Raw genomic sequence first — 24,610 nt, 5'->3', positions numbered from 1 at the left:
GCAGCACTTGACGAGGCTGGTGCAAAGATTAGACAATTCCATGTCTTCAACTTGACTGCTGAGCCCAGTGAAGGACACACACCAAGTGACCAAGGTTCAGTCACCAATGGTCCGCAAACAGGCTTTACGGAAGTCCTGGCACCAAAAAGAGAAAAAGGAAAAGCATTTATTTATATAATTATATATTAACAAAGAAGACACAGAAGAGCAGCAAGAAACCAGAGTCAAACTAGGAGACTCTTGGCATTGTTTTCTAAGGGTTCACTGGAACAAGAGATGGGAAGAGACAGCCAGCTACCCTGTCAGGTTTGATAGGATCCCCATGCCCAACACCTAAAACTACCTTCGGCATAAGCTCCTAAAATGCCTCAGAGGTATTCATATCTTTGAGTGAATCACTGGAGAGATTTCCTTCCAAGAGTTAGCTGAAAGCAGACTTTGGAAAGGAAGATGTTGGTCCTGAAAGAGGGCATTCATGCTGAGGTGGAGAAAAGAATGCCCTGAGTCCCTGAGGGCAAGCAAGACATCTTAGGGGAGAGGAGGATGAAGAAGGGTACCAAGTTGGCAAGGGTAGCACTCTCATGTCAGACCATAGACCTCAGAGACACAAACTCCAGCTTCCCCACTGACCACATATCCTGGTCAAGTCACTCCTTCCCTCAATGCTCAATTTTCTCATCTGTAAAACGAAGTTAATACTGTTTACTTTCCAGACTTTCTCCTCAGAATATCCAATAATAGAGCCCTCCTGTAAAATACTGCAGGTAAAGTACTTGGCATGGAACTCAGCACATTCTACCAAGAGTGAACCCTGACTTAACAGATGTCCATTCTAAGCTGAAATCCGCTGGGAAAGATGCTCCGGAGAGCTGCTGCTTGGACCCCCTAGGGAAGCAGAGGCCCAACATACCCAGAAGCAATTTCCAAAGATTGAGAAAGGCCTCTCTGAAACTTCAGGAACTGAGAAATCATCATCCTAAGAAAAACAAAAGTGGTTGTTACAAACACAGAACGTAACCAACTCACACAACAAAGTGATGGGGTTCCCCTAGCCAAGGGACAGCTCAAGGACAAAATCTGAAATATAACTTGACTTTTAAAAAAGATGCCAATTCTCAGAAACGACAAGTTAAAGTTGCTTTCGGCACCACACCCCTCCCCCTGACTTCTACCCCTCTCTCCAAAATACTTTCCACCCTACTTCTCAGCCAAGTGTTAACTGGGAAACAACCAAGCTAACTAATTCACAATCATGTGTGAATGAAGTGACAGTATAGGTTGGGTCTGTAAGAAATACTAAGCCAAAAAGGCTTTCAGCTGGAGAAATGTCCTGTGACTTAGTAATGTGACTTAGGTATATACGTTCTTCCTTGCCTGAACATATATATATGTAAAGAAAGGAGTGCTACCTGAGGCCAGGCAACACGCAGGCTAGAAGCTGGCCATGTCTGGTCTTCAACACATTTCCCCTTTTCATAGTGAACGCTATTTCTTTATTTCTGAGCCCATGAGAGAGAGGCCTTAACAAACTTATTTCCATGACAAGCAGGAATTTCAGACAAGAGACTGTATGGAACAGAAAGAGAAGTCACCACTAAGGCAGATACAGGCTGATAAGGCAGAGCTGCCCACTACCCTTTTACACTGAGATGGCACTGGCTTTCAGTTTGCTAAGCAGAGAGTTTGAAAACACCCACACTCATTCCTTTTTCCTTTCACCGCTCACTTGACGTAAGTTATAAACCACCAGGTTCCTTTAAACGAATTACAACGAAAAAAAAAGAGGAAGGAACCCACAGATTAAAAGAAATCTGAAATACATGTCCATCAATTTCAACATACAGATCTCATATGGATCCCAGTTAAAACAAACCATTTTTTTAAAAAAGAGACAACCAGGGAAATTTGAACAGTGACTGAATATTTAATGACACTGAAGAAGTGTTTTTTTCAGATGAGAAAACATATTATGGTTCAGGTTTATTCTTTTCAAGTTCTTATCTTTTAGAAGTACATACTGAAATATTTATGGATGAAATGAAGTACCTGATTATTTCCTCAAAAAATCAGAGGAGGTAGAAATGAAAAAAAGATTGGCAAATGTTGAAACTGAACGACAGTTACATGTCTCTCTGCTACTGTGTGTACAAAAATTTAAGTTAAAAAACAAGCAAACTGGCTCACGCCTGTAATCCCAACATTTTGGGAGGCTGAGGCAAGAAGATCGCTTGAGCCCAGGAGATAGAACCTGTAGTAAGCATGATTGTGCCACTGCATTCCAGCCTGGGTGGCAGGGCGAGATTGTGTCTCTTAAAAAAAAAAAAAAAAAAAAAGCAAACTAAGAAAAAAATGTCCAAAGTAAAAAACCACTTGGAAGTGGAAGATTGAGCTACTAGTGCAAAACAGACTACAAAAGGTAGGGGGCAAGAGGAGAAAGGGGAATCTAATACTGGAAAATATCACAAAATTATCCAATAATAAAGCCCGTATGTTTTAATCCTAAAGCTATCGTTTCAGTTATAAATTACTCGACAAAACGTCTCCAACATAGGTCGGTCTCTTTCAAAGTGAAGGGCAGGGAGACTGGTTGGTAGGACTGACCTCAAGCCTCACCATGCTTTTCCAGGCAAATGATCTTCGAGAAATTATTTTTAACTTTTTGAGCCTGTTTCCTCATCTGCCAAATGAGAAAATGGTGACTTTGTTGCCTAACAAAGTGCTGTGTGGATGAAATGAGAATATATTATAAAAGGGTGCAAAAATGCTGGAGACTAAACTCAGGGCACAACTGCTCATAAAATCATATGATTCACTACTTCCTACCCATAAAGAAAAATCTGACAGGTCTTTTTGAAAATACCAATTCTCTCATTAACCCCTTTCATAACATATGACTGGCTCCCCCAGATGCATGATGTAAATTATCTAGATTTAAATGCCTCCCCACTCAACTCAAAGGAAACAAGTCAGGAGGGAAAAATGCTTTCCTTTTCCACTGGCAGATGCATGTCTTATTTGTGTGTGTATATTTGTGTTTGTTTCCACCAAGAAAGTAAATGCCAACCAGACTCTCTTCCGTTTACTTGCACTTTGTAGCTAAATCACTAACAAGGCAAGGCAGGGTGGCAGTGGGGAGGGTACGGCCATGGAGTCAGGCAAACACTAGCAGTGTAATGTGAGGGTTAAAAACAGCCTACATAAAGTACACAGTACAGGATGGGCATAGTGGCTCATGCCTATAATCCCACCACTTTGGGAGGCCAAGGCAGGCTGATCATTTGAACTTCGGAGTTCAAAACCAGCCTCGGCAACATAACAAAAAAGTACTCAGTACAGAGCTGGTACTCAAAAAATGACAGCCAACTCTGTGACTGGTATTTCTAGGCCAACAGAGGACTGCAGGTTGCAAACACTAAGAGGACAGACTAGGGATCTCGCTTTAGCATTCAGGTCTGCTATGCATCTGTGGCACAACTTTCAGGAAATTTAGTAACTGGGTTTTTCCAACTGCTCTCACTATATATAAAGCCCAGAGAGGTAGACTTAACAGTATTTGGAAAACTTTTACCAGATCTACCTTTGAAATTTATAAATCAAATGTAGTTTTGCTACAATCTTCATAATTTTACTCAAATTTCTGAATGCCAACTACATTAAAAACAAAACAAAACAACCTAAAGCTAAAAAGAGGGGGGGATATCCCTGAGGTACTTACAATATACTAAAAGTGAAGACATATACGAACATGAATAAGAACACGACTTAATTCACCAGCCTAACATTAACAAAATGATCCCAAAGTCGGGAGGAAAAAAATCCTACTTCCATGGCCATCTGGTTGGTATGTAATACCCTGTCAGGAAGTTCTTTTACAAGTCTAACCCAAATATGTCATGTCTCAGCAGAAGCCTATTTCCTGTTTGTTCTTTTCATTAGCATTGCATGCATATTTGCATTTACAGCATTTTTTTCTTGAGGATGAGTCTGAGTAGAAAGAGGATAAATTGAGTTGAATCCTTTGTAAACCTACTTCATCATCTGTGAAATGGAGAAACAGCACCCACCTCACAGAGCTGTTGGGAGTATTATATGAGATGATATAGGTAGGGGGACCAGCACAGGTCCCAGCATACCATAGGTTCTTTTTTTTTTGAGACAGAGTCTTCCTCTGTTGCCAGGTGCCAGGCTGGAGAGCAGTAGTGCAGTCTCGGCTTACTGCAACCTTTGCCTCCCAGGTTTAAGCGATTTTCCTGCCTCAGCTTCCTGAGAAGCTGGGACTACAGGCGTGCCCCACCACACCTAGTTAATTTTTATATTTTTAGTAGAGACAGGGTTTCACCATGTTTGCCAAGATGGTCTCAATCTCTTGTCCTCATGATCCGCCCGCCTCGGTCTCCCAAAGTGCTGGGATTACAGGCGTGAACCACAGCGCCCGGCCTAGAGTAGCCTCTTAACAGCAGTGTCTGCAGATTCTGAATATGTTCAAACTCTTACACACAAAATGCAGAAGCCCTGGGATGTGACAGCACTGACTTGGCAGCATTGTATTGACTGGGGGGCAGTGCATTCTCTTGCCTTGCTATGAAAAAATGTTACTATTATTAAAGCCGCAGCAGCACCTGCTGGGCCAGCAGTGGGTGCTTATTTTGATTTGCACTTTGTGAAAATAAGGAGTATCTAATTTTATGTAAATGCTATTAATGTGAATAAACATTACAAGGAAAAGGAAATGGGCATCATAAAAAAGTAATTAATGAAACACAGAGGAAGGCTCTCCACATTTCAAAACAATGAAGACAATCAAATTTTATTTTTTGTGTAACTGGGCAGTGAAGAAGCTGTTCAATGGAAGTAAAGCCATTAGTCCTCACTGGACCTTTAAGCAGGCTCCCTTATTTAACACTGAGGAAAAACCAATCAAAACAGAAATTTTCCCAAATAGAGCCAAGTTGTCCTGCTGGTCTTCCATCCATCCTGTGTATCTATGGAGAGACTGTTCAAAGACCACCATGCCATCACTTTGGATTTAGTGGCAATGGGATGTTTCTTCTCTGGCCATATCCTATGTGGAATGCTGATCGTTCCTTACCACATCAGCAAAGCTAAAACTAGGCAGCACAATGCTCTGACCACAGTCATTCCAAGTATCCCAAATGAATACACAGCAGAAAAGACCCAGGGGAGGTGAGACTTGCAGAGGGAAGGGCAGAGAAACTAACATCTTCCAAGTGTCTGAGTGCCAGGCATCTGCCTCCCTTATATTCCTACTGGTTCTCCCAGCAGCTGTGAGGTACCATCATTTCCATTTAACTGTCATGTCAAATAAAAAATGAAGATGAGGCCAGAAGAACTGGATCTAGTCCCAGATTTGCTGTGCGATCTGGGTATAAATGGTATGCTTCCCTATCCTCCTACTCTCCTCTGAGGACCACCATCACCCCCAGGCTGAAGGGGAGGCCTTAGCCCCACCCCAACACATAACCCCCTCATCCTGGCCAAAGCTGAGTGGAGCAAAGGTGGTCTCTTGACCAAGTGGGGTCAATACAATCCTCCTTCCTACATATGCCTGCCCCAGAATCAGGCAGACACCAATGTGGTATAGGGCACTGGAGCTGGGAGTAATTTAGTGCCGGAGTTACCATCACCTACCATTTGCCCCAAAGAGAACACCATCATTTTGTTTCATTCTTGCCCCTCATGGTCCATAAAATACTCCCATGAATCCTTCTAGTAAGTCCCCATTTTGCTTTAACTAAAGTATTTCGTTTTGCTGGGGGAGGGTAAGGAATCTGTTACAACAAAACAGCCTAACACGTGGGTTTTCTGGGCCTCAGCTTCCTCATCCACAAAAAGAAGAGCTGGACTAGATGGTCTCTAAGGCCTTTTCCAGTTCTATAGTATGTGCATCGTAATAACATAGTCATCACTATACTTACAGCCCACTGCGTGCTGGGTGCTATACCAGGCACTGGGGACATGGCAAGCCTGACCCTAGTCTTTGGGTACAATGCTACAGAAATGCAAGGTATCCAGGCTGTTTTAATAATAGAGCTAAGAAGAGCTTACATTTTCCTCCACCCAAAACGCATCTGGCAGGGAAAGCGATGGCCTAGATTGACTTACCCAACTCTGCTTTCTATAATAGTTGGTGCCAAAATGTAGTCGTCTCTTGGGCTTTACCTCCTTTTCCCAGCTTGTAAGTGGCTAAATTGGGTGCTGTCTTATCAAAGGGATACATATTCCAGTTCTTTGGGGGAAAATTATACCATAGCTTGGCATTCAAATTCAGTTCTTACATAACTGACCACAAACAGTATCATGCCACCAGGCTGTTCAGACAAGGCTCTGGGCTGGAAAGAGCCTACTGTGAACTACCGGATTCTGTTACGACCAAGTAGAGTCAAGCGCCTCTTGATCTGACCTAACTCCTACCCACAAGTAATTAGAAAACTCATTTTACTGACACTGAAAACAAGGTGTGAAGCACACAGAAATGAAAATTCAAGGAGAGATCCCTTTTGCTTTAAGGCTCCTGCTTCCAAACCAAAATAGAATTCCTTGTGGTCTCAGTGCTTCAAGCTGTAATCAATAAAGCACACAACCTAGCTGCCATACTCTGTACCAGTCAGGGCATAAATGTTTCACCTCTCCACAAATGACCACAATCAATCAATTATGCAAGTACATAATAGATACCTGCATTTATTATGTAACAGAGAAAACAGCTCATTACCCCAAAGCCCCAGCAAGAATCAGAAGGGGCAGCTCTGACCAACCAATGGAGGGGACTCAACAAGTGGGGTGTAGAAGCAAGGAGAAAGATTACAGCAACGACACGAGGAAGCATGGGCCATGCCATTGCACTGGTAGAGCCCATCAGGCTGGCCTGGGTCAAAGTGGGCAGCACTGGTCACTGGTTCCCTTACTTCAGAGAGTATAGGGCCCACTAAGGGCTGACTATACAGTTACACTGAGTTGACAGTCTGCTTCAGATCAAACTGGCTGTGACCAAGACCCACAATGGTCAGTGTTTGGTGCTGCCCCAGTCCCCTCTTTAGTTCCATCTGTGCCTCCCCAATCTAGGTCCTTGATGTTCACACACCTGACTTCATCTCTCTGTCATCTGACATCATGACTTCACCCTTCAAAAATGAGTCTACCAAGTCTCATCTTCTCAGTTACACATGGAATGGTCTAATGCAATAATACAGGGCAATAGCAACAAGGATAATAAGAACAATCATTTATAGAGCAGTTAGCACACCAGGAACTATTGTAAGCACTTTACAGATACTGACTCACTGAGAGGTAGGTACTTATCCCCATGAGGAAAGCAGGACACAGTAAGGCTCAGTAACTTGCCCAACACATGCTAGAAGTAATAGGGATGCAATTAACCTAAGCAAGAGAATTTCACCCTCCTCAACCCAAATATTGCCACTGGCCCTCAATACAGAGTAGTCCTGCCCATCTATCTCTCCCTTGAAGCCCACAGGGCCACGCATTACCAACACATTAAGTCACCTGATGAGTGCCTTCCATGCACTGTCTCCTTTAATACTCAAAAAGCAATGCCATTTATTTATCAAATGGGAAAACAGAGGCTTAGACATGATCTCTAGCCCCAAACTTTACTCATGCTTAAATAATACATGTGGAAATGGCCAAGACCAAGATATGGCTTTAGTCCCTAAATAACTAGGTTACATATCTGGAAACCATCTCTCTGAGGCTCCCTGGACAAATAGACAATGAAAGCTTTAAAGGTCTGCACAGGGTTTGAACATCCAACACCACAAATGGCTTCTGATGAAAGGCTCCTAGCCTGACATCAGGGAAGGCTACTGTGGCCTTGCACAGCATGTCTTCTGAGACAAGGACTTAATGTCAGCAGACTGGGCAAGCAAGATCCAGTTCCAAACTTATGGTTTACCCTCTACTCTCTGCCTAGAAGCAAGTTCTACAGATTGACACTGGGGAGGACTCCCATATCCTGTATTGCCCATCCCCACAGCCCTGTTAAATAGCAGAGTGCAAAGAGCCCTGAGCTGGGAGTTAGCAGCCCTGAATTTAAATGTCTGCATGGTTTCCGTCTCATCTTTCCCGTCCCCACAGCCCTGCTAAATAGCAGAGTGCAAAGAACCCTTAGCTGGGAGTTAGCAGCCCTGAATTTAAATGTCTGCATGGTTTCCTTCTCATCTTTGGGCCTCAGTCTCCGCCTTTCAAAGCAATAGGACTAAACTAGTTCTGGTGGGTCCCATCATTCATGAGGTTTCTCCCATGGAGATACAAAGCCCTTCTAGGAAGCCAGTCACCTGGATGAGGTAACACTTTGCTTTCCTACTTTGTAACTGGCAGTCCATGCATCCAATCAGCAGAAGATAATTAATGCTACACCACCGAGCTGACGCATTTCATCCAAAAATCAAACACATTTGGCATGAGAGTTATGCCAAACCATGTTACCAGTGGTGCCCACTAACTTCTCCGCAAAGCAGCTATAGGCCCCCGTCACAGCTTCCACGAGCCTTTTGGAGATCAGGCTTTCAGGCTAACAAATCTCAGACCAGATATTCTCCAAGGTCCCTTTTACTTGGACACTTAGCAATTCCCTAAATAACTGACACCTAGCAAAACCACATGGCTGTTGTATGGCCAGGAAGCTGGAAGCAGAAAGCCAGAGAGCCCTGCAGAAATTGCAACTGAGAGTAGTGATTCTTTAGCCAGGGCTCTGGGCAGCTCATAGGCAAATCAGGTTGGGTCAACAGTCCAAGACTAAGCATGCCAGAGGGAGATGGAAGCAATAGGGTCATTTTCACATCTGTCCAGTCCAAAGAGGACTGCTGGCAGCACTGTCTTTGATGACAAAAGGCAGAGATTTAAAGAGAGGTCCAGCAAGAGGTCTCAGAAGAATAGAGAAAAGCAACTGTCTTTTCGTTTTTCTTCCCTCTCCCAAACTGTTTCTCTCTAGCACTAGAAATCAGATAGAGATAAGAAAAATAATTAATAGATGCCTTTCTCATGGGTCTTGCAAGGCAAAAAAAAAAAAAACTGGCAGAGAGGAAGCATAAAATACACAGAAATACAGAAGAAAGAGAATGGGTTTTCAATGCAGAGATTCTGCATTCAGAGCCCAAGTCTACCACTTACCATTGTGTGAGCTTGGACAAGTCATTTAATGTCTCTGAGCCTTTGTATATTCATATATAAAACAATAATAAGAATACCACTACAGTAAGCTTTTATTGGATGATAGGTATAAAAAATTTTTAAACCCCAAAGATGAATTTGAAGGTGTGTGAGGCAGTTCTTATGTTGTTATAAAGGAATATCTGAGACTGGGTAATTTATAAAGAAAGAAAATTCTGCAGGCTGTACAAACATGGTGCTGGCATCTGCTTGGTTTACGGGGAGGCGTTAGGGAGTGTTTCAGTCATGGCAGAAGAAGTGGGAGCAGGCACATCACATATCAAAAGCAGGAGCAAGAGAGAGAGAAAGTAGAGGACCCAGACTTTTAAAAAACTGGAATTCATGAGAACTGAGCAAAAACTCACTTATCATCAAGGGGATGATGATGCAATCCATTCATGAAGCATCCACCTCCATGATCCAATCACATCCCACCAAACCCCACCTCCAACACTGGGGATTATGTTTCAACTTGAGATTTGGAGGGGACAAAAATCCAAACCATATTATAAGGACAAAAAGCATTAGCATGGAATATCCGGCTAACAGGTTTGTGCCATGTTTTGGAAACAGCAGGAGTTCCAACACTCAAAATTTCCTTCTCCTTTTGATTCTATGGACAGATACATACACTCACGGACCTTTGCTGGTTTCATCCAGACAAAACCCATCGTAAGTACCCCCAGACTGGGTCAAAAGCTTGGGCCAGAGCCTTGACTTCTGTGTGGAACAGAGCATTATGGGAAGGTTTGTTTGCCTTTTGTTATAATATCTTCAAGAGGTCAAAGACAGAACCAAACATACTTTCTCTACCTTAAGCAAAAGCATAAATCTTGATTTTATCTAAATCCGTCCTGAGTTTTTTTTTAAGACTATAATCTCCTTGGGGGTAATTAATGGGCTCCTTAAGTTTAGCAGCTGCAATATACAGTAGCACTTCCTATTAAATTTACCAGCTTTCAAAATTTAAGAGGTAATGCACTTGCATTCTTAAGCAAGGGGAGCTGTTGAACGAGATCAGATGTCACGCCCTAAACACACAATTCCCATGTGTAAGATTCCACAGGAAAACACTTAAGGACCTAACAGTATTTATCAGACTGATGACCTCTATCATCAGCATGGAAGACATGCACATCGATAAAGATTGAAACTTAAATGGAAGGTGAGGAACACAAACGAAGTCTGATTGGCCTGTAAGAGGACTCGATAAATCCCAAATCTGATACTGGTTGTATGACTTGGGCAAAATATTTAACTGCTGTAATCCTGTTTCTTCATCTATAAAATGGGGCCACTGATAATAGCAGAATGAAGAAAAGTATTAAATAATAGTATGTACAGGGTTTGCACATAGTAGGAATGTTACTGTTATGAGATAGATCTTGATACTGCATCTACATTCCACATATTCATTCATTTCATCAAACATTTCTATGTCTTCAGAAAGAACTGAACACACCATGTGAACACGTTAAAAAAAAAAGCCTCCAATGCCAGACCCACACTTGACTGACAATTCCCTTAAGAAAACTTTTAGACTGCATTTCTTGAGGGCAGGGTTTTTCATGATTGTATCCCTGGGACTAGCACACTGCTGGGCACATAAGAGGCACTGAACAATCTGTATATTGACTACATGGTAATTTGAGTGATTTCACTTGTATTCCTAGGATGTATGTTCTATACTATTTCCCTCCCCTATGAACTGCCCCTTTCTATCCTGTTAGGAGTTTTAGCCTTATTTCTTTATTTCTTAAAGACCACTAGCTTCGCCATAATACAATCCAGATAACCCCGATACCTCAGGAGGACTTGGAAAATGACGTGTATATAGCAGGGGCTCCCCAAAAATGTGTTGAACAAATGCCATTCGTGGATTATACCCAAATGAGTTCCCATATTTAAATCTGAAAACTCATATCCAAATATATGAAAGTACAGGGGAAAAAATAGTATATTTAAATATCACTATTAAGAACTCTGAAATATAAACATGAAGAAACACTAAGCCTCCAAGGAACTTAGGCACCTGTTTAATGAAACCAAAACTTGAAAGTGCAATGACAGCAAAGTCTCCTATGTTCCCTACAAAGCCACTGAAATGTTTTGTAGACATTTAGAATGCCTATTTTATGTCTTAACTGTTTTAAGATTTCTAAACTCTGGGTCCGGTGTGGTGGCTCATGCCTGTAATCTCAGTACTTTGGGAGGCTGAGGCAGCCAGATCACTTGAAGTCAGGAGTTTGAGACCAGCCTGGCCAATATGGTGAAAACCCATCTCATCTCTACCAGAAATACAAAAATTAGCCAGACGTGATGGTATGCAATTGTAGTCCCAGTCACCTGGGAGGCAGAGGTGGGAGAATCGCTTAAACCCAGGAGGTGGAGGCTGCAGTGAACCAAGATCGCACCACTGCTCTCCAGCCTGGGTGACAGTCTGAGACCCTATTTTAGGGGGAGAACAGGGTGAGATTTTTAAACTCCAATTTATTTACTAACCACTTGACCTTAGACACAAATAATTTCATCTCTCTCAGCCTCAATTTTCTTTCCTATAAAATGGAGATGATAATTGTCCCTCTTTCAGAGAGCTCATATGAGAGGTAAATGTAAGCATTCATGCCGTGTGTCTACAGCAGGCCTGGTATTCAGCAGGTGCTCAATAAATGGACAGAACTTGCCTCCTTCATTGCCACTAAATTAAAATATGGCTCAATATAAAATACCCAAGTAGACCTTCATTTATGATGTTAGACACTCTCTCCTTCAAAGGTACTAAGTATTAGTCACTCTATGCCTTTAAACGGAGGGTCCCTTCTAATGTCTGGGTCACAGTGGTCCTAAAATGCCTGCCTGCTCCTGTTTAGGGAAAACACTTATACTCTCCTAGTCAATTACTCGTAACTTACAAATGGTCATGAGTAAAATGGCACTTACCAGTGTGCTTTCATTGCTGAATAAATAAAACACTGGGTTTTTGCTTAGAAAACACGCACACACCAAGACAAAACCTTAGCAGAATACCAGCTGATCCATTCCTGCCTCCCCAAGGTAGCCACTCACTGTGTGCCAGCCAAACCGTGACCCCCGTAGCCATGTGTAACACTTTGCCCCAAAAGGTGAAGCCCAGTAATAAACTCCTCTTTGTCTCTTCTTACCATGTTTATTTATTTATTTATTTATTTATTTTGAGACGGAGTTTCGCTCTTATTACCCAGGCTGGACTGCAATGGCGTGATCTTGGCTCACCACAACCTCCGCCTCCTCGGTTCAGGCAATTCTCCTGCCTCAGCCTCCTGAGTAGCTGGGATTACAGGCATACGCCACCATGCCCAGCTAATTTTTTGTATTTTGAGTAGAGACGGGGTTTCACCATGTTGACCAGGATAGTCTTGATCTCTTGACCTCATGATCCACCCGCCTCGGCCTCCCAAAGTGCTGGGATTATAGGCTTGAGCCACCGCGCCTGGCCCATGTTTATTTTTTTTTTTTTTGAGACAGTCTCGCTTTTTCACCCAAGCTGGTATGCAGTGGTGTGATCTTGGCTCATTGTAATCTCAGCCTCCCAGGTTTATATGATTCTCCTGCCTCAGCCTCCCAAGTAGCTTGTGCCATCATGCCTGGCTAATTTTTTTTTGTAGAGATGGGATTTCCCTATGTTAGCCAGGCTGGTCTCGAACTCCTGACCTCAAATGATCCACCTGCCTCAGCCTCCCAAAGTGCTGGGATTACAAGTATGAGCCATTGTATCCAGCCTTTCCTATCATATATTTCTGATCTACTTCCCAGAGTGCTCATCACAGAGATAAAACCAAAAGCACCAACATTTGCATAATACACCACATTCTTTACCAAGGAGACAGTTAAGGGAAGAGTGTGGGTTAATTTGGGGCTCCAATCCTGGAGATCTAACAATTTTTCAGTTGAGCTCCATGTATGTTAATTAGTGATCCAAAGAGCAAAAAAGGTCATAAACAGGAAGGTACTTACTAGAACTAGGAAAATATTTTTTTAAAGAGAGAATTCCAAGTTACCCAAATTAATTCCTATTCCAGAGTTTCGTATCACCGAAAAGTACTCAAAAGTTCTCTTCCTAAGAATAACCACAAAATAACACAAGCCACATTCTTAAAGTTTCCAAGTATCTCACTTGTGAAGCATATGCCAACAAGATTTTGTGGTATGCCCCCCCAAATTTTTCTTTTGAGTGTGGTAATCTTAAACCCATTTTTAAAAAACTGAATTGTGATCACCTAAGATATTGTAATAATGCACTACCTGCATATATGTAAGCATAGAGGGAAAAGTTAAAATTCAACAATGGTAGCTATCCATCAGTAAAATAACCTAAAGTGTACCTTTTACATCTATGTAAAAGAGTCCAACCTCAAGAATTAAAATATGCAGATTGGAGACAATGTTTTCCTGACCAACACCTTACTCAAGCTCGGAAGAATTATAAAATTATTGTGCCATCCTGAATGAAACATTTATTGTTACATTTTTGAGAACATGGGTATCATCAATGTACTGTAGCTTCTAGCCTGATTCCAAGTTCGTAGGTGACCACACTTGCATTATAGTTAAATCTATTTTTCTACCTAATCCTACAACAGTATTTCTCATTAAAAATAAAAAAATTGCTTTAATTGCTTTTAAATGTAGTAATCTTAAACTAGTATCAACAGCAACTGATGTAATTTAACATTAACCCTCTCCTCCAGGATTGCTGCAAGATATGTTCGCACACCCCTACAAACAGCATCACCAAATACTTAATTTTATCTCACCCTTCACAAACAGAACACAGCAACACTATCTGAATGTGCAGGAAGAGAACGTTAAAATAACTGACAGCTCTATTAGCAGGCACTAAAGAACTTATCTAGAAGGAAAATAACTGCTCAGTCTAATCAATGCCACATCCTTAGAAGTATATACAATTAGTACAGAAAGGGGATGCAAAATCCTCCTTCATCAGCATGTTTCAATTTATTAAAGTTAAGTGAAGGACAGACCCATGATGGGGTTCAATGCCTAGCAACTCTGTTTAATGCCAGACAAGTGTAACAGACTGGCAGTTCATAAAGCCGAAAAGAAAAAATCCATTTACCTCTAGTTTTCAAACAAACCCAGTTAGGTGCTATTTCTCCATCGGCTTCACAACTCCCTCCCATCACCCAATACTGACTCCAGAGAGAACTCTGGAAGCATGCCGAATGACACATTCAGTCACAGCACCAAGCAGGAAAGATAGGACCCAGCACTAACAGAAGTCTCTCCCCTCTTAAAATTCAGGACCCCTCTACTTTTGAATCCCAGTTCTACCTGTGTGGAAACATGAGTATCAAAGCTCATTTCAAGAGCAGTCAGCCCACAGACGCCCAAGCTTCCCCATATTACAGAGGGCCGTCCTGGGGGAGGGGGGGCTTACATCAGATAGAGCTCCCTAGACCTCAAACCAGCCACAGCATAACCTACCCAGGGAAAACCATCTCCCTTCCTACCTTCCACCCGAAGTTGCCTTTTTCAGTTGAAATATGTTTTCCTTGTTTGAAGGGGAGGGATGCTTTATGGCACTTATTGATGATGCTGAGTTCCAGGGCAAATATCCTATTTTTATCCTGACCCCAGAGGCTTCTGCAGCTCCTTGGCTCGCAGGAGCTCCTTGCCCATGCCACTCTATCATTAATTCACTGAAAATTCTAAAGAAAATTCATTTGGCCTTGGCCGTGCCCCCGCCTCCCCCCCCCCCCCCCACCACTGCCCGCAACGCTTTCCTGAAGGGTCCAGATAAGTGGAGCTGTCTGACTATAGCCTTGGGCCTCCCTGCGTCCTCTCTGGTCAGTTCAAGCCGGCTACATCGGCCTCAGATGTCCCTGCCCAGCCTCAGATGTCCCCATGGGCAGGTCCTGCTGGCGCAGCATCCCCAAGCCCTACCAAACTCTCTGGGTTAGGGAAGCCGGGTGGGAACCTGTGTGCACAGATCTCTTTCCATCTGGGCTTCAGGCACCAGAGACTAGCAGGGAGGAGTGCTGGAGTGGAGACAGTCCCAGCCTGAGTTCTCTCTGGCTCCTTTGGGATTTTTCCACCGGCTCTTGCCTTCGCAGCTACGCCTGCCTGGCCCAGCCGGGCCGCTCAGAGGTGCGTTCACTGCCCATCTCCCTTACTGGTGACCTTGGCTGCGCTGCTTCGCCTCTGTGCTCTCGGTGGCCTGAAGCCACCTACCTCAAGGGTTATAGGAGGGTCACGAAGATGTGGAAGCGCTGAACAGTGCCTGCCAGGGAGAGGACTTCCCTCTTCTGCGCTTCCCGGAGTGCCCATAGCTAGCTCAGTCCTCTCCCACCTCCAACCCCCAGGCCTTTCCCCCGTAGGACCCCGGAAAGGACGGGGGGGATGGGGACAGGGCGGCCCGTCCGAAGTCCCTTATTCACCCAGCGACTCCTGGAGGGGGTGTGACGCCCCCGACCCCACGTCCCCTTCCTCACAGCTGCGAGAGGAGACCCTCCCGCAGCGCAGCGGCGGCGGTGAGCGGCCCGACCTACCTCCTCCAGCAGTGTGACGGTGTTCCTGCAGTTGTGCAGCCGCGTGGTGAAGCTGGACGTGGTGGGCGAGTTGTAGTCTTCGGTGGTCTCGGCGATGAACTCCGAGACAGAGATCTGGTCCGGCATCCTGCCGGGGGGACGAGACACAAGCGGGGGCGGGGGGTGAGTCACGGCGCAGGCTCCCGGGGCCGCGGGCCGCCCGGCGGCTCATGAACCCCGGCGCGCAGCCCGCCACCCACCGCCCGGCCTGGCGCGCGGTTCCCGTCCCCGGCGGCGGCGGGAGGGAGGGAAGGAGGCGGGCGAAGGCAGGCGGCGGCGGCAGCGGCGCTCGGCGCGGGGCCCTTCAAACTCCGAGCCGCGCGCGAGGCAGGGGGCTCTCTGGGACCCGCCTCCCTCTGCTCATGCCGGCCGCAGCGGCTCCTCAGCGGCGGGGGAGGGGACGCGGCTGCGCGTGGGGTCGCGGCAGGGGTCTGGGCTCCGGCCGCTCGCTGGAGCGTGCGCGGGCTGGGCGGCTCCGGCGGCCGGCGCTGCCTACTCAGACGCGCTGACAGGCGGCGGCGCGAGCCCGACTGAAGGAGCTCAGACTCCCGCGGCAGGCGGGCGGGCGGCGCTCGCGCTGCAGTCACGGGGACAAACAAGGAAGTGTTCTGCGCACGCGCGCCGCGCCCCGCTCCGCCCCCCGCCTGCGCCCCGCCCCCGGGCCGGCCCCTGCTCCGCCCCCGTCAGCGCACTGCCCCCGGGGCCTGGCTCCCGAAGCTGCTGCGGACCCTGGCTGCGCGGCTCCGGAAGCCGGAGTGCCTGTACCGCCCCCGGAGCGGTTATTGCAGCGAGCTCGTTACGCGAGCGTTTTGCAAGAACGGGGCCCAAAAAAGTTGAACGTGTTCTTTTATAGTCGCGTGTGGGAGCAGGAAGCGAGGCCCCGGGAATGCCGCCTCCTACTGCTAGGGCCGCCGACCCTGCAAAGGAGGCGCGGGGAGCAGGGGCGGCCTCCCGGGGCCGGGGCTGGTAGCTGCCCGCTCGCCCAGCTCCCGCCCTCCTAGGCCGCCCGCCAGCCCCTTCCCTCTGCAGGGTACGGCTCGCCTCTGAAAGGCTGGTTTTGTGCAGTTGCTTTAGGTCGCTACAATGCAGCGTGAAGACGAATGAAGCGTTTGGGGTTTAAAAAAATAATAATTTTCTAATCTTTCATTTGCACTTTTTTTTTTTTAACCCACAGGAACACCGAGGGTCAGGGAATGTAACAGGTATTTCCGAGCTGCAAATGGTGTTCGACGCTGTGCGGATGCCAAATATCGGTGGAAAAAGTACCAACAGATACCTCACTCTTCTGCCTTGGAAATTGGCTAATTTTGAAACTAGCTCAACCTACTTAGTCCGAAGAATCCATTTAATTTCTCACCATTCACTGCGAATGAAATTGATTTAAAAGAAAAGAAGGAAAAGCTACGCCTTTGGGGCCACAGGATTGGTACCTGTAAAGTCAGGAGAGCCTTTGATAGCCTTAGCGTGGAACGCTGAGCCCCTTCTCCCCAACATACACCCACCATGGCCTACCCCTCACCCCCAGAATTGGGCTCCTGCCATCTTGCACTGTTAAGCCTCAAATCCGTTCTCTGGTTCTTACCCCTGACTACAAAGGAGTGCCCCAAAGCAGGGATCTTGTCTAAGCCTTTGGCCTGGTACAGAGAAGTAGCAGAGTGGCTGTCAAAATACATCATCTCATTAATTCTCAAATATTTACTAAGCACCAATTGTATGTCCTGGAGACTGAGTAATGCCACGGCCCCTGCTCTCAAGAAGCTTACCTTCTATGATGGAAATAGACAATTCACAAATATATAAAGTGGAGTAAATATAAAGAAAGTGAAGGAGTCACTATAGTATAAAGAATCTTGAGAAAAGAATGACAGGAGTGTCACCCAGATATCCTGTTGTCTATGGCATCTTGGGCCCTCAGTTGCCTCACATGAAAGCAAAAGATAAGGACACCAACCCCAGGACCTGGCTGTTCTGTTGAGTTCATTGGTGATGGATGAGAAAGTACTTTGTGTATAGGGAAGCCATTAGAAACGTGTGAGATATTCACCTCCCACTATTGGTTGTGCTGAACCTGCACTGTGCCTCTAGTGATATGCTCCTCAATGTCCTTTAAGAGGCGATGCTTCAGGTAAGCAAGTGTTCCAGCTAACTAAAGGGAGAATTTTGTAAGGGGAATGTACATAAATATTCTTCCCTGACAAAGGGAATTGAGAAATCAACTTGAAAAGGCATTCTTTAAAAAATTAGTAAATAAATAAATGGGCACCCACTCTGTCCTCTTTAGCACTTTAAAAGCTTGGTTTGGGGCCAGGCACGGTGGCTCACACCTGTAATCCCAGCACTTTAGGAGGCCAAAGTAGGCAGATCACTTGAGGTCAGGAGATCAAAACCAGCCTGGCCAACATGGTGAAACCCCATCTCTACTAAAAATACAAAAATTAGCCGGGGTGCTGGCATGTGCCTGTAATCCCAGCGACTTGGGAGGCTGAGGCAAGAGAATTACTTGAACCTGGGAGGCAGAGGTTGCAGTGAGCCGAGATGGCTCCATTGCACTCCAGCCTAGGCAAAGAAGCAAGACTCCACTTAAAAAAAAAAAGAGCTTGGTTTGGGACATACCAAATTTGAAGTTCTAGGGAGACAACCAGATGGTTATAGCAGGCAAGTGAAGATCCATACCTGGATGTCACTTGCTCATGTGTCATAGTTGACAGAACATGGTCTTTTGAAGTATGAGCCACCCAGGAGAAAATCCTACCATCTTTTCCCCACATACTAACCAAGTTACCCTGCATCTGGAAAATCTGGAAAATTCTGTGACTTGGAACAAGTATGGCCCATACTAATTGAGCTAATTAAACTCTCTGAGACCCAGCTACCCACAGAGCACTGAAAACACACAGTACTTAGACTTCACTCCAAGAAGCACTTCCTTCCTCTAGGCTGGAAACAAATTCAGACTTGAATTCTTGCATTTATTCCATCTATTCCAAATAGTCGTCTTGCACCTGTCACCTCCACTGGGCTGGCAGTTCCTTCCAGCTTCTTTATCTGGCATTATAGTAAAGACTCAATAAACATAAGCTGTCATTGAAAGCCAAAAGTCAGTGTTTAATTGCCTCAATTCCAAGAGGCCCTTCCAGAGTTTTCTCTCCTAGTAACTGATGCTGTCATCTTGGGCCTTAGTGCTATCCTTTGTAAAATAAAGGGGTGGGTGTGTCAAAAGGACCACAGATTCCTCCCAGCAGGAGCTGATTTGTGTATACACTCAGCTCTGCAGATGCAGAAAGGAAAGATTATTACAATAAGCTAAGCTAACTGCAGTGGTAGACAGCTGGGGATTTCTTTCTTGACTGAATTCACCGGAGACTCCAAACTGCTGCCATCAATTGCTGTTTCAGTTTAATCTGAAGATTATGTTATGTATCTGCTCCTCCCCCCGTCTCCTTCGACCAAGAAAGGAATAATGTCACAATAAGATATTGTGCTCTGGTAAGTATATACCTCCTCAGACTGGTCTGCAATTAGAATTTCAAAGGTTCACACCTCTACCCACCATTTCTGGAGTTCATGGGCCATAATCCTCTTTAAATTTGAAACTATGCCTCAGTGAAAACAACATCTGCACCTCTCATTTTCTCAAATACTCTGAAAACCATTCCTGGATATCTGAAAGCAAATAGAGACTGACGTATTCAAAACTTAAACGCTGGATTTCTTTGCGTGGAGCTGCCCCAAAATATACACATCCTCTCCAAAGCCAGGAAAATGTGCGTACACACATACTTATACTTGTGTGCACCTGGCTTTATATAAAGCGACCATCATCTTTGTTGTCATCATTATAATAAGACTGTTGAGCCCGCTTGTCCTCCTCATGCCTGCCTCTCACTCTGAGCACTGCTGACTGAGGTAACACTGTGATTATGGCAGAATGCACTTTGTCTCCCTGAAAAAAAGGCAGCAGGAACAGTGGTGGCCTATTCTTCTGAACAGCAATGGCGCTACTGACCCACTTGCCATCAGGGAATCAGCTTTCAGTTACATTTCCAGTTGCAGACCTCACTCTTGTCCATCTGTCTTATAACCAAGGAGGTGCATTTGCAAGATGACTGACCAGACACCAGAGGTGGGAGGTGTGGGTGGGGAGTCAGGGGTGCTATCTGGGTCCAGGAAGCCATGAGGAGCTCTTGGTGCTCTGATCTGCAGTGTTAGCTAGCGACAGCATTCATCACAGGCCCCGATGCCCTCATGGAACAGCGACAATGGCTAGAGTGGGAAGGGAACACATTTTTTATTACATGGACTTGAGCTTAAATCTCTACTTTGTCGATTAGCCTCGTTTTCTAAACTATGTTTCAGGTTATTATGTGAAATGAAATGAGAAGATATGGAAAAACAGGCTGAGGCATAGTGAATAATGAGCCAATGTGAATTCCCTTTGAACTCCCTTTTTGTGTGAAAGATGACTATAAATACATCTGCTTTCATTCCGCGACTCAGATATCTCTAAATTAGTCACTAGGAGGAGGAAAGAAGAAGGCGAGAGGAAGGTTGCACAGTATTTCCCAAAGTCTAGAATCTCAGATTTGGGAATAAACAGTCTTCAGAGATCTTGCTTATTCTCAAGGTATCCCTTGTTAGAACAGATCCATTTGTGATGGCTTGGATGGAAGTAAATAGATAGTATCTAGAGTCAAACTGGAAGAATGCCAATCAAGATCAGAGGTAAGTTAAGACTAACTCACTAAAATAAAATAAAAGCCTATTTTCATCCAACACAATCCCTGTAAAGAAGGATAATCTGAGCAAAACAACTTCTAAAGGATGATGGTACAGGGCACTTATTTTTATGGGCTGATTCTCACATTAAAAAAAACAGGCTCTGGCCTCTGCCATGAAGTAGCTACTAGACCTTGTTAAAGCATTTCTCTTCTCTAGGTCTCAGCTTTCATGTCTATAAAACGGGGCAATGACAGCCCCATCTCAGTGTTTTGAGAATTCAATGAGCTAAGGCATAGCAGGGTCTCAGACATCCTAAGTAGAGAATTATTTTTCCAATATTATTATAGGAACTTTGAAAACCTTATCAGGAAATATAAGTTACGACATTCTTGCCAGGTACAGTGGCACACACCTGTCATCCCAATTACTTGGGAGGCTGAGGTGGGAGGACTGCTGGAGCCCAGGAGTTTGAGAGCAATCTGGGCAACATGGCAAGACTGGATCTCAATTTTTTTTTTTTTTTTTGAGATGGAGTTTCGCTCTTGTTACCCAGGCTGGAGTGCAATGGCGGGATCTCGGCTCACCGCAACCTCCACCTCCTGGGTTCAGGCAATTCTCCTGCCTCAGCCTCCTGAGTAGCTGGGACTACAGGCACATGCCACCATGTCCAGCTAATATTTTGTATTTTCAGTAGAGACGGGGTTTCACCATGTTGACCAGGATGGTCTCGATCTCTTGACCTCGTGATCCACCCGCCTCGGCCTCCTAAAGTGCTGGGATTACAGGCTTGAGCCACCGCGCCCGGCCTCAATTTTTTTTAATAAAAAATAAATTATGATATTCTTGCAAAAACAGAATATTCACCATGACCTGCTAAGTACAGAATTTAGAACACATGTGCCCTTCTTTAAGCCTCATGACAACTTTATGAATTAAGCATACTGATCCCAAATTTACCAGAGAAACCTAAGGCTGCTGAGGTATAGAATGCTACTTTCTCAGCTTCCATCCGGAGGCAGGTACTGCATTGCTTGTTAGATATGTAATGTCTGAATTCATTCATATAACAGTCCTGAGATACAAGTATTATAATAATGGAAACCGAGACACAATAAAATCTCACTGCAAGTTAATGTCCCTGAGCCTGGCAGACTCTAAATCCAATGCTTTTTCTGCTGCCTGCAAAATTGGTCTCTTTACTGTGCTGGGTATAGTGCTCCTTTGTTAGATACAGTATTTTCCCAGCCCAGGCAACCAAAGAAAGTATCCTTATTTCACTTGACAACTTACGGATTCATTTTCTCCCATCTTAATGAAGTGGTGGAGGAAAGGAAAGCACTGAAGGAGCAGGAGGAGGGAGGGCTGTACCTGATTCCCTGTTTTACGCTGTTAGGCTCACATTGCCATAGTCTACATAAACTAAAGACTGCTTCTTTCATGTTCTTTCTATGAGTGCTTCCCAAGTGCACTCATGCAATTTCATATAATAAAAAAAGGTGTATTCTAGTCCCAAATGTACTTAATTCAATTTAAATACTCCAAGCAAAACCACTAGAGTTTTCTCAGTTAAGAGGGGAACATGGTTTGTTTGGAGACAAAAAACTACTCTGTTCTACCTCCCTGTTCCTCTGATGGAAGTAGGAAGAAAAGAGGCAGAATGGTGGGAATCCAGAAGACATGTAGTATAAATATCAACTGAATGAACTCAGGGATGTGTTTCTGTGTAGTCCTATGAAAGAATACTGTGCTTATTATTATGGGCCCTTATTATCCTGAGTCTGCAGGCGCAACCTCACTTAATACTTGCAGCAACAATATAGAGCAGGTGCTATATTAGTCCCGATGTTATATGCAGGGGAAACGTGAAGCTTAGAGGAGACCTGTCAAGTAGGGGAGGAGGACCCAAGTAATCTGATTTCATAGCATATGTGATCAGCCACCGTACTCTGTTGGCTTATCAAAGACAGTGGATAGGTCCACAGTCCCAGGATACTTTTTCTGTTGGAGTATATGTGTATGTTTTTTCCTTCTGGGGAACTCATTACAAGCCCAATTCAAATGCAAGCTTGATCAATCTAGAGAGCACTCGCCTTGTCCCATTCCTCCAGGTAGGATTAATCTTCATGTGGGTATTTGCAGTCAGCTTCTCTCACTCTGCCTTAAGCAGCTGGAGGATATTGGCATCATTCAGAGGGAGAAACTGAGAACTTCCTCAGCAACAAATAGCTCTGTTAGCAGAAGGGCTTGGCTCTGACTCATCTCTTTCTTGAGCTCAGGAGTTCGAGGCTGCAGTGAGCTATGAGTGCTTCACTACACCTAAGCACTCCAGCCTGGACAACAGCAATCCAGTCACAAAAAAATAAATAAATAAAATAAAAAACACACTGGTGTCTGTAGGGGGGAAATAGGGGAGGGACAGTGAGGGGTGGGGAGCTGGGGAGAGATAGCATGGGGAGAAATGCCAGATATAGGTGACGGGGAGGAAGGCAGCACACCACACTGCCATGTGTGTACCCATGCAACTATCTTGCATGTTCTTCACATGTACCCCAAAACCTAAAATGCAATTTTAAAAATTGAAAAAAAAATGGTTACTATAGTAAATTTTATGTTATGTAAATTTTGCCATAATTAAAAAAAAAATCTTTTAAATTTTTTCCAAAAAAACCCCCAAAAATCATATCTTCCAACTGAGTATCCTACACTACAGAGTCCCAGACTATCAATCCCTGACAGCATTCAGGGACTAAATCCTATCCATGCCTATATCAGCAACATCCCCCAGAAATTAAAGCAAGGACAGAAGATTCCTGGAGCCCTGGGCTTGGCCTTTTACAAGCACCATCTCCTAAAATCTTCCTAGTAACTTACTGGGGTAGTGTGTTTTCTACAAGAGAACTCAGAGATATGCACAGTCTGCTCAAGCTCAACAGTTAATAAGTGGAGAAATGCTATTCAGTCATTCTGAATCCAAACCATGTAGGCTTTTTCTTCTCTAGGAAGGCACTGCCTAGTTGGAGTCCCTTGGGGGCCCCCCATAAATGTGTTTTGAATTGAACTGGCTCCCTTTTATGACCTACATCATTTCTAATCCAAGTAAAACAACCTCCAGTGAAGAAAAATCACAGTGCTTTATGGGATTCCTAAACACTTCAATCTATAGGAACGAGGGATTTAAAATCTTACTTATTTCTGAAAACGTAACATACACCTGAAAAATGAGAAAAACGTAACAAAACATCCAGGTTTCTCTTTTTCTTTGATGAATTTGTTTTAAGTTGAGTTGATCACCTTTAATGATGCCCAACTTCTGTGCTATGTCAAGAATGAGAACGTGCCTCTTTTTTGGCCCTTTTCAATGGTACCATTTTCCAAATATTTGTATTTCTCCAACTAGACTGTGAGCCACCTAAGACCAGGGAGGGTTTCTATCTGTTATTATAGCTCCAAAGCCCCCAAGTGTTTAAGAGATACTTACTGAATAGATGGAAGGAAGAATGAATGAATGAATGAGCAAACATTTGTAGGGGGAGGGATATGAGAGGAATTGAGAGAGGAGAACTGGAGAGATCCAGAAAAGAGCAAGATCTACGGAAGCCATCCTGGTTCTTCGAGTCGCTTTCATTATCTTATATCATTATAAGCAATAAGAGCCAGAGAGAATTTTAAGGATCATGTGCTTTCTAAACTTTTCATTTTTCAGATGAGAAAACTAATACCCAAGCAGTTAGGCGACTTGCTCAGTGTTCCCTGACAGATTTGTGGGAACTGGACCAAATGCCAGGTATCCTGGTTCCCAAGGGCTTCCCATCTCACCTTTCCCAGTTACACTTCAAGGATGGGATTAAAGACCTTGAGAAACTCCCATCTACAGCAGATTTTGTTGTCTTGGCATCACAGTATCAAGGGATGCCTATGCACAACTGTCTATGATTTAAAAATTACAACAGTATAAAGTTTGGGACAAATCACTTAACTGACATCCCTAATTTGGGGCAAGAAGACTGTGCCCCACGGTACTCATCTAGTTGTGATATTTTTCTAAGCAACCCGCCTTTTACTCAGGGAAGCTTCCCAGCACATGTAGAGTGTAGGTCAAATTTCTCCTCCTCTCA

At 44.5% G+C, this 24,610-nt stretch overlaps 1 protein-coding gene across 4 annotated transcripts in view; it reads right to left on the bottom strand.

The window, feature by feature from the left end:
- The window catches only part of ASAP1 (ArfGAP with SH3 domain, ankyrin repeat and PH domain 1), a 405,687-nt gene that overhangs the window by 298,954 nt on the left and 82,123 nt on the right, over positions 1–24,610 (bottom strand). For 3 of the 4 annotated variants that reach the window (XM_017965593.4, XM_008983260.5, XM_078353182.1), the window contains exon 3: positions 15,738–15,864. The exons of the other annotated variant lie outside the window; for it this stretch is intronic. In XM_017965593.4, the coding sequence (XP_017821082.1) occupies positions 15,738–15,864 (127 nt within the window). The remainder of the gene's footprint in view (positions 1–15,737; positions 15,865–24,610) is intronic. 4 annotated transcript variants of the gene reach the window in all.

Source organism: Callithrix jacchus, chromosome 16 (assembly GCF_049354715.1).
Source record: "Callithrix jacchus isolate 240 chromosome 16, calJac240_pri, whole genome shotgun sequence".
Taxonomy (NCBI): Eukaryota; Metazoa; Chordata; class Mammalia; order Primates; family Cebidae; genus Callithrix; species Callithrix jacchus.
The sequence above is the reverse complement of the archived record's forward strand: the minus strand, read 5'-3'. Positions and strand labels throughout refer to the sequence as shown.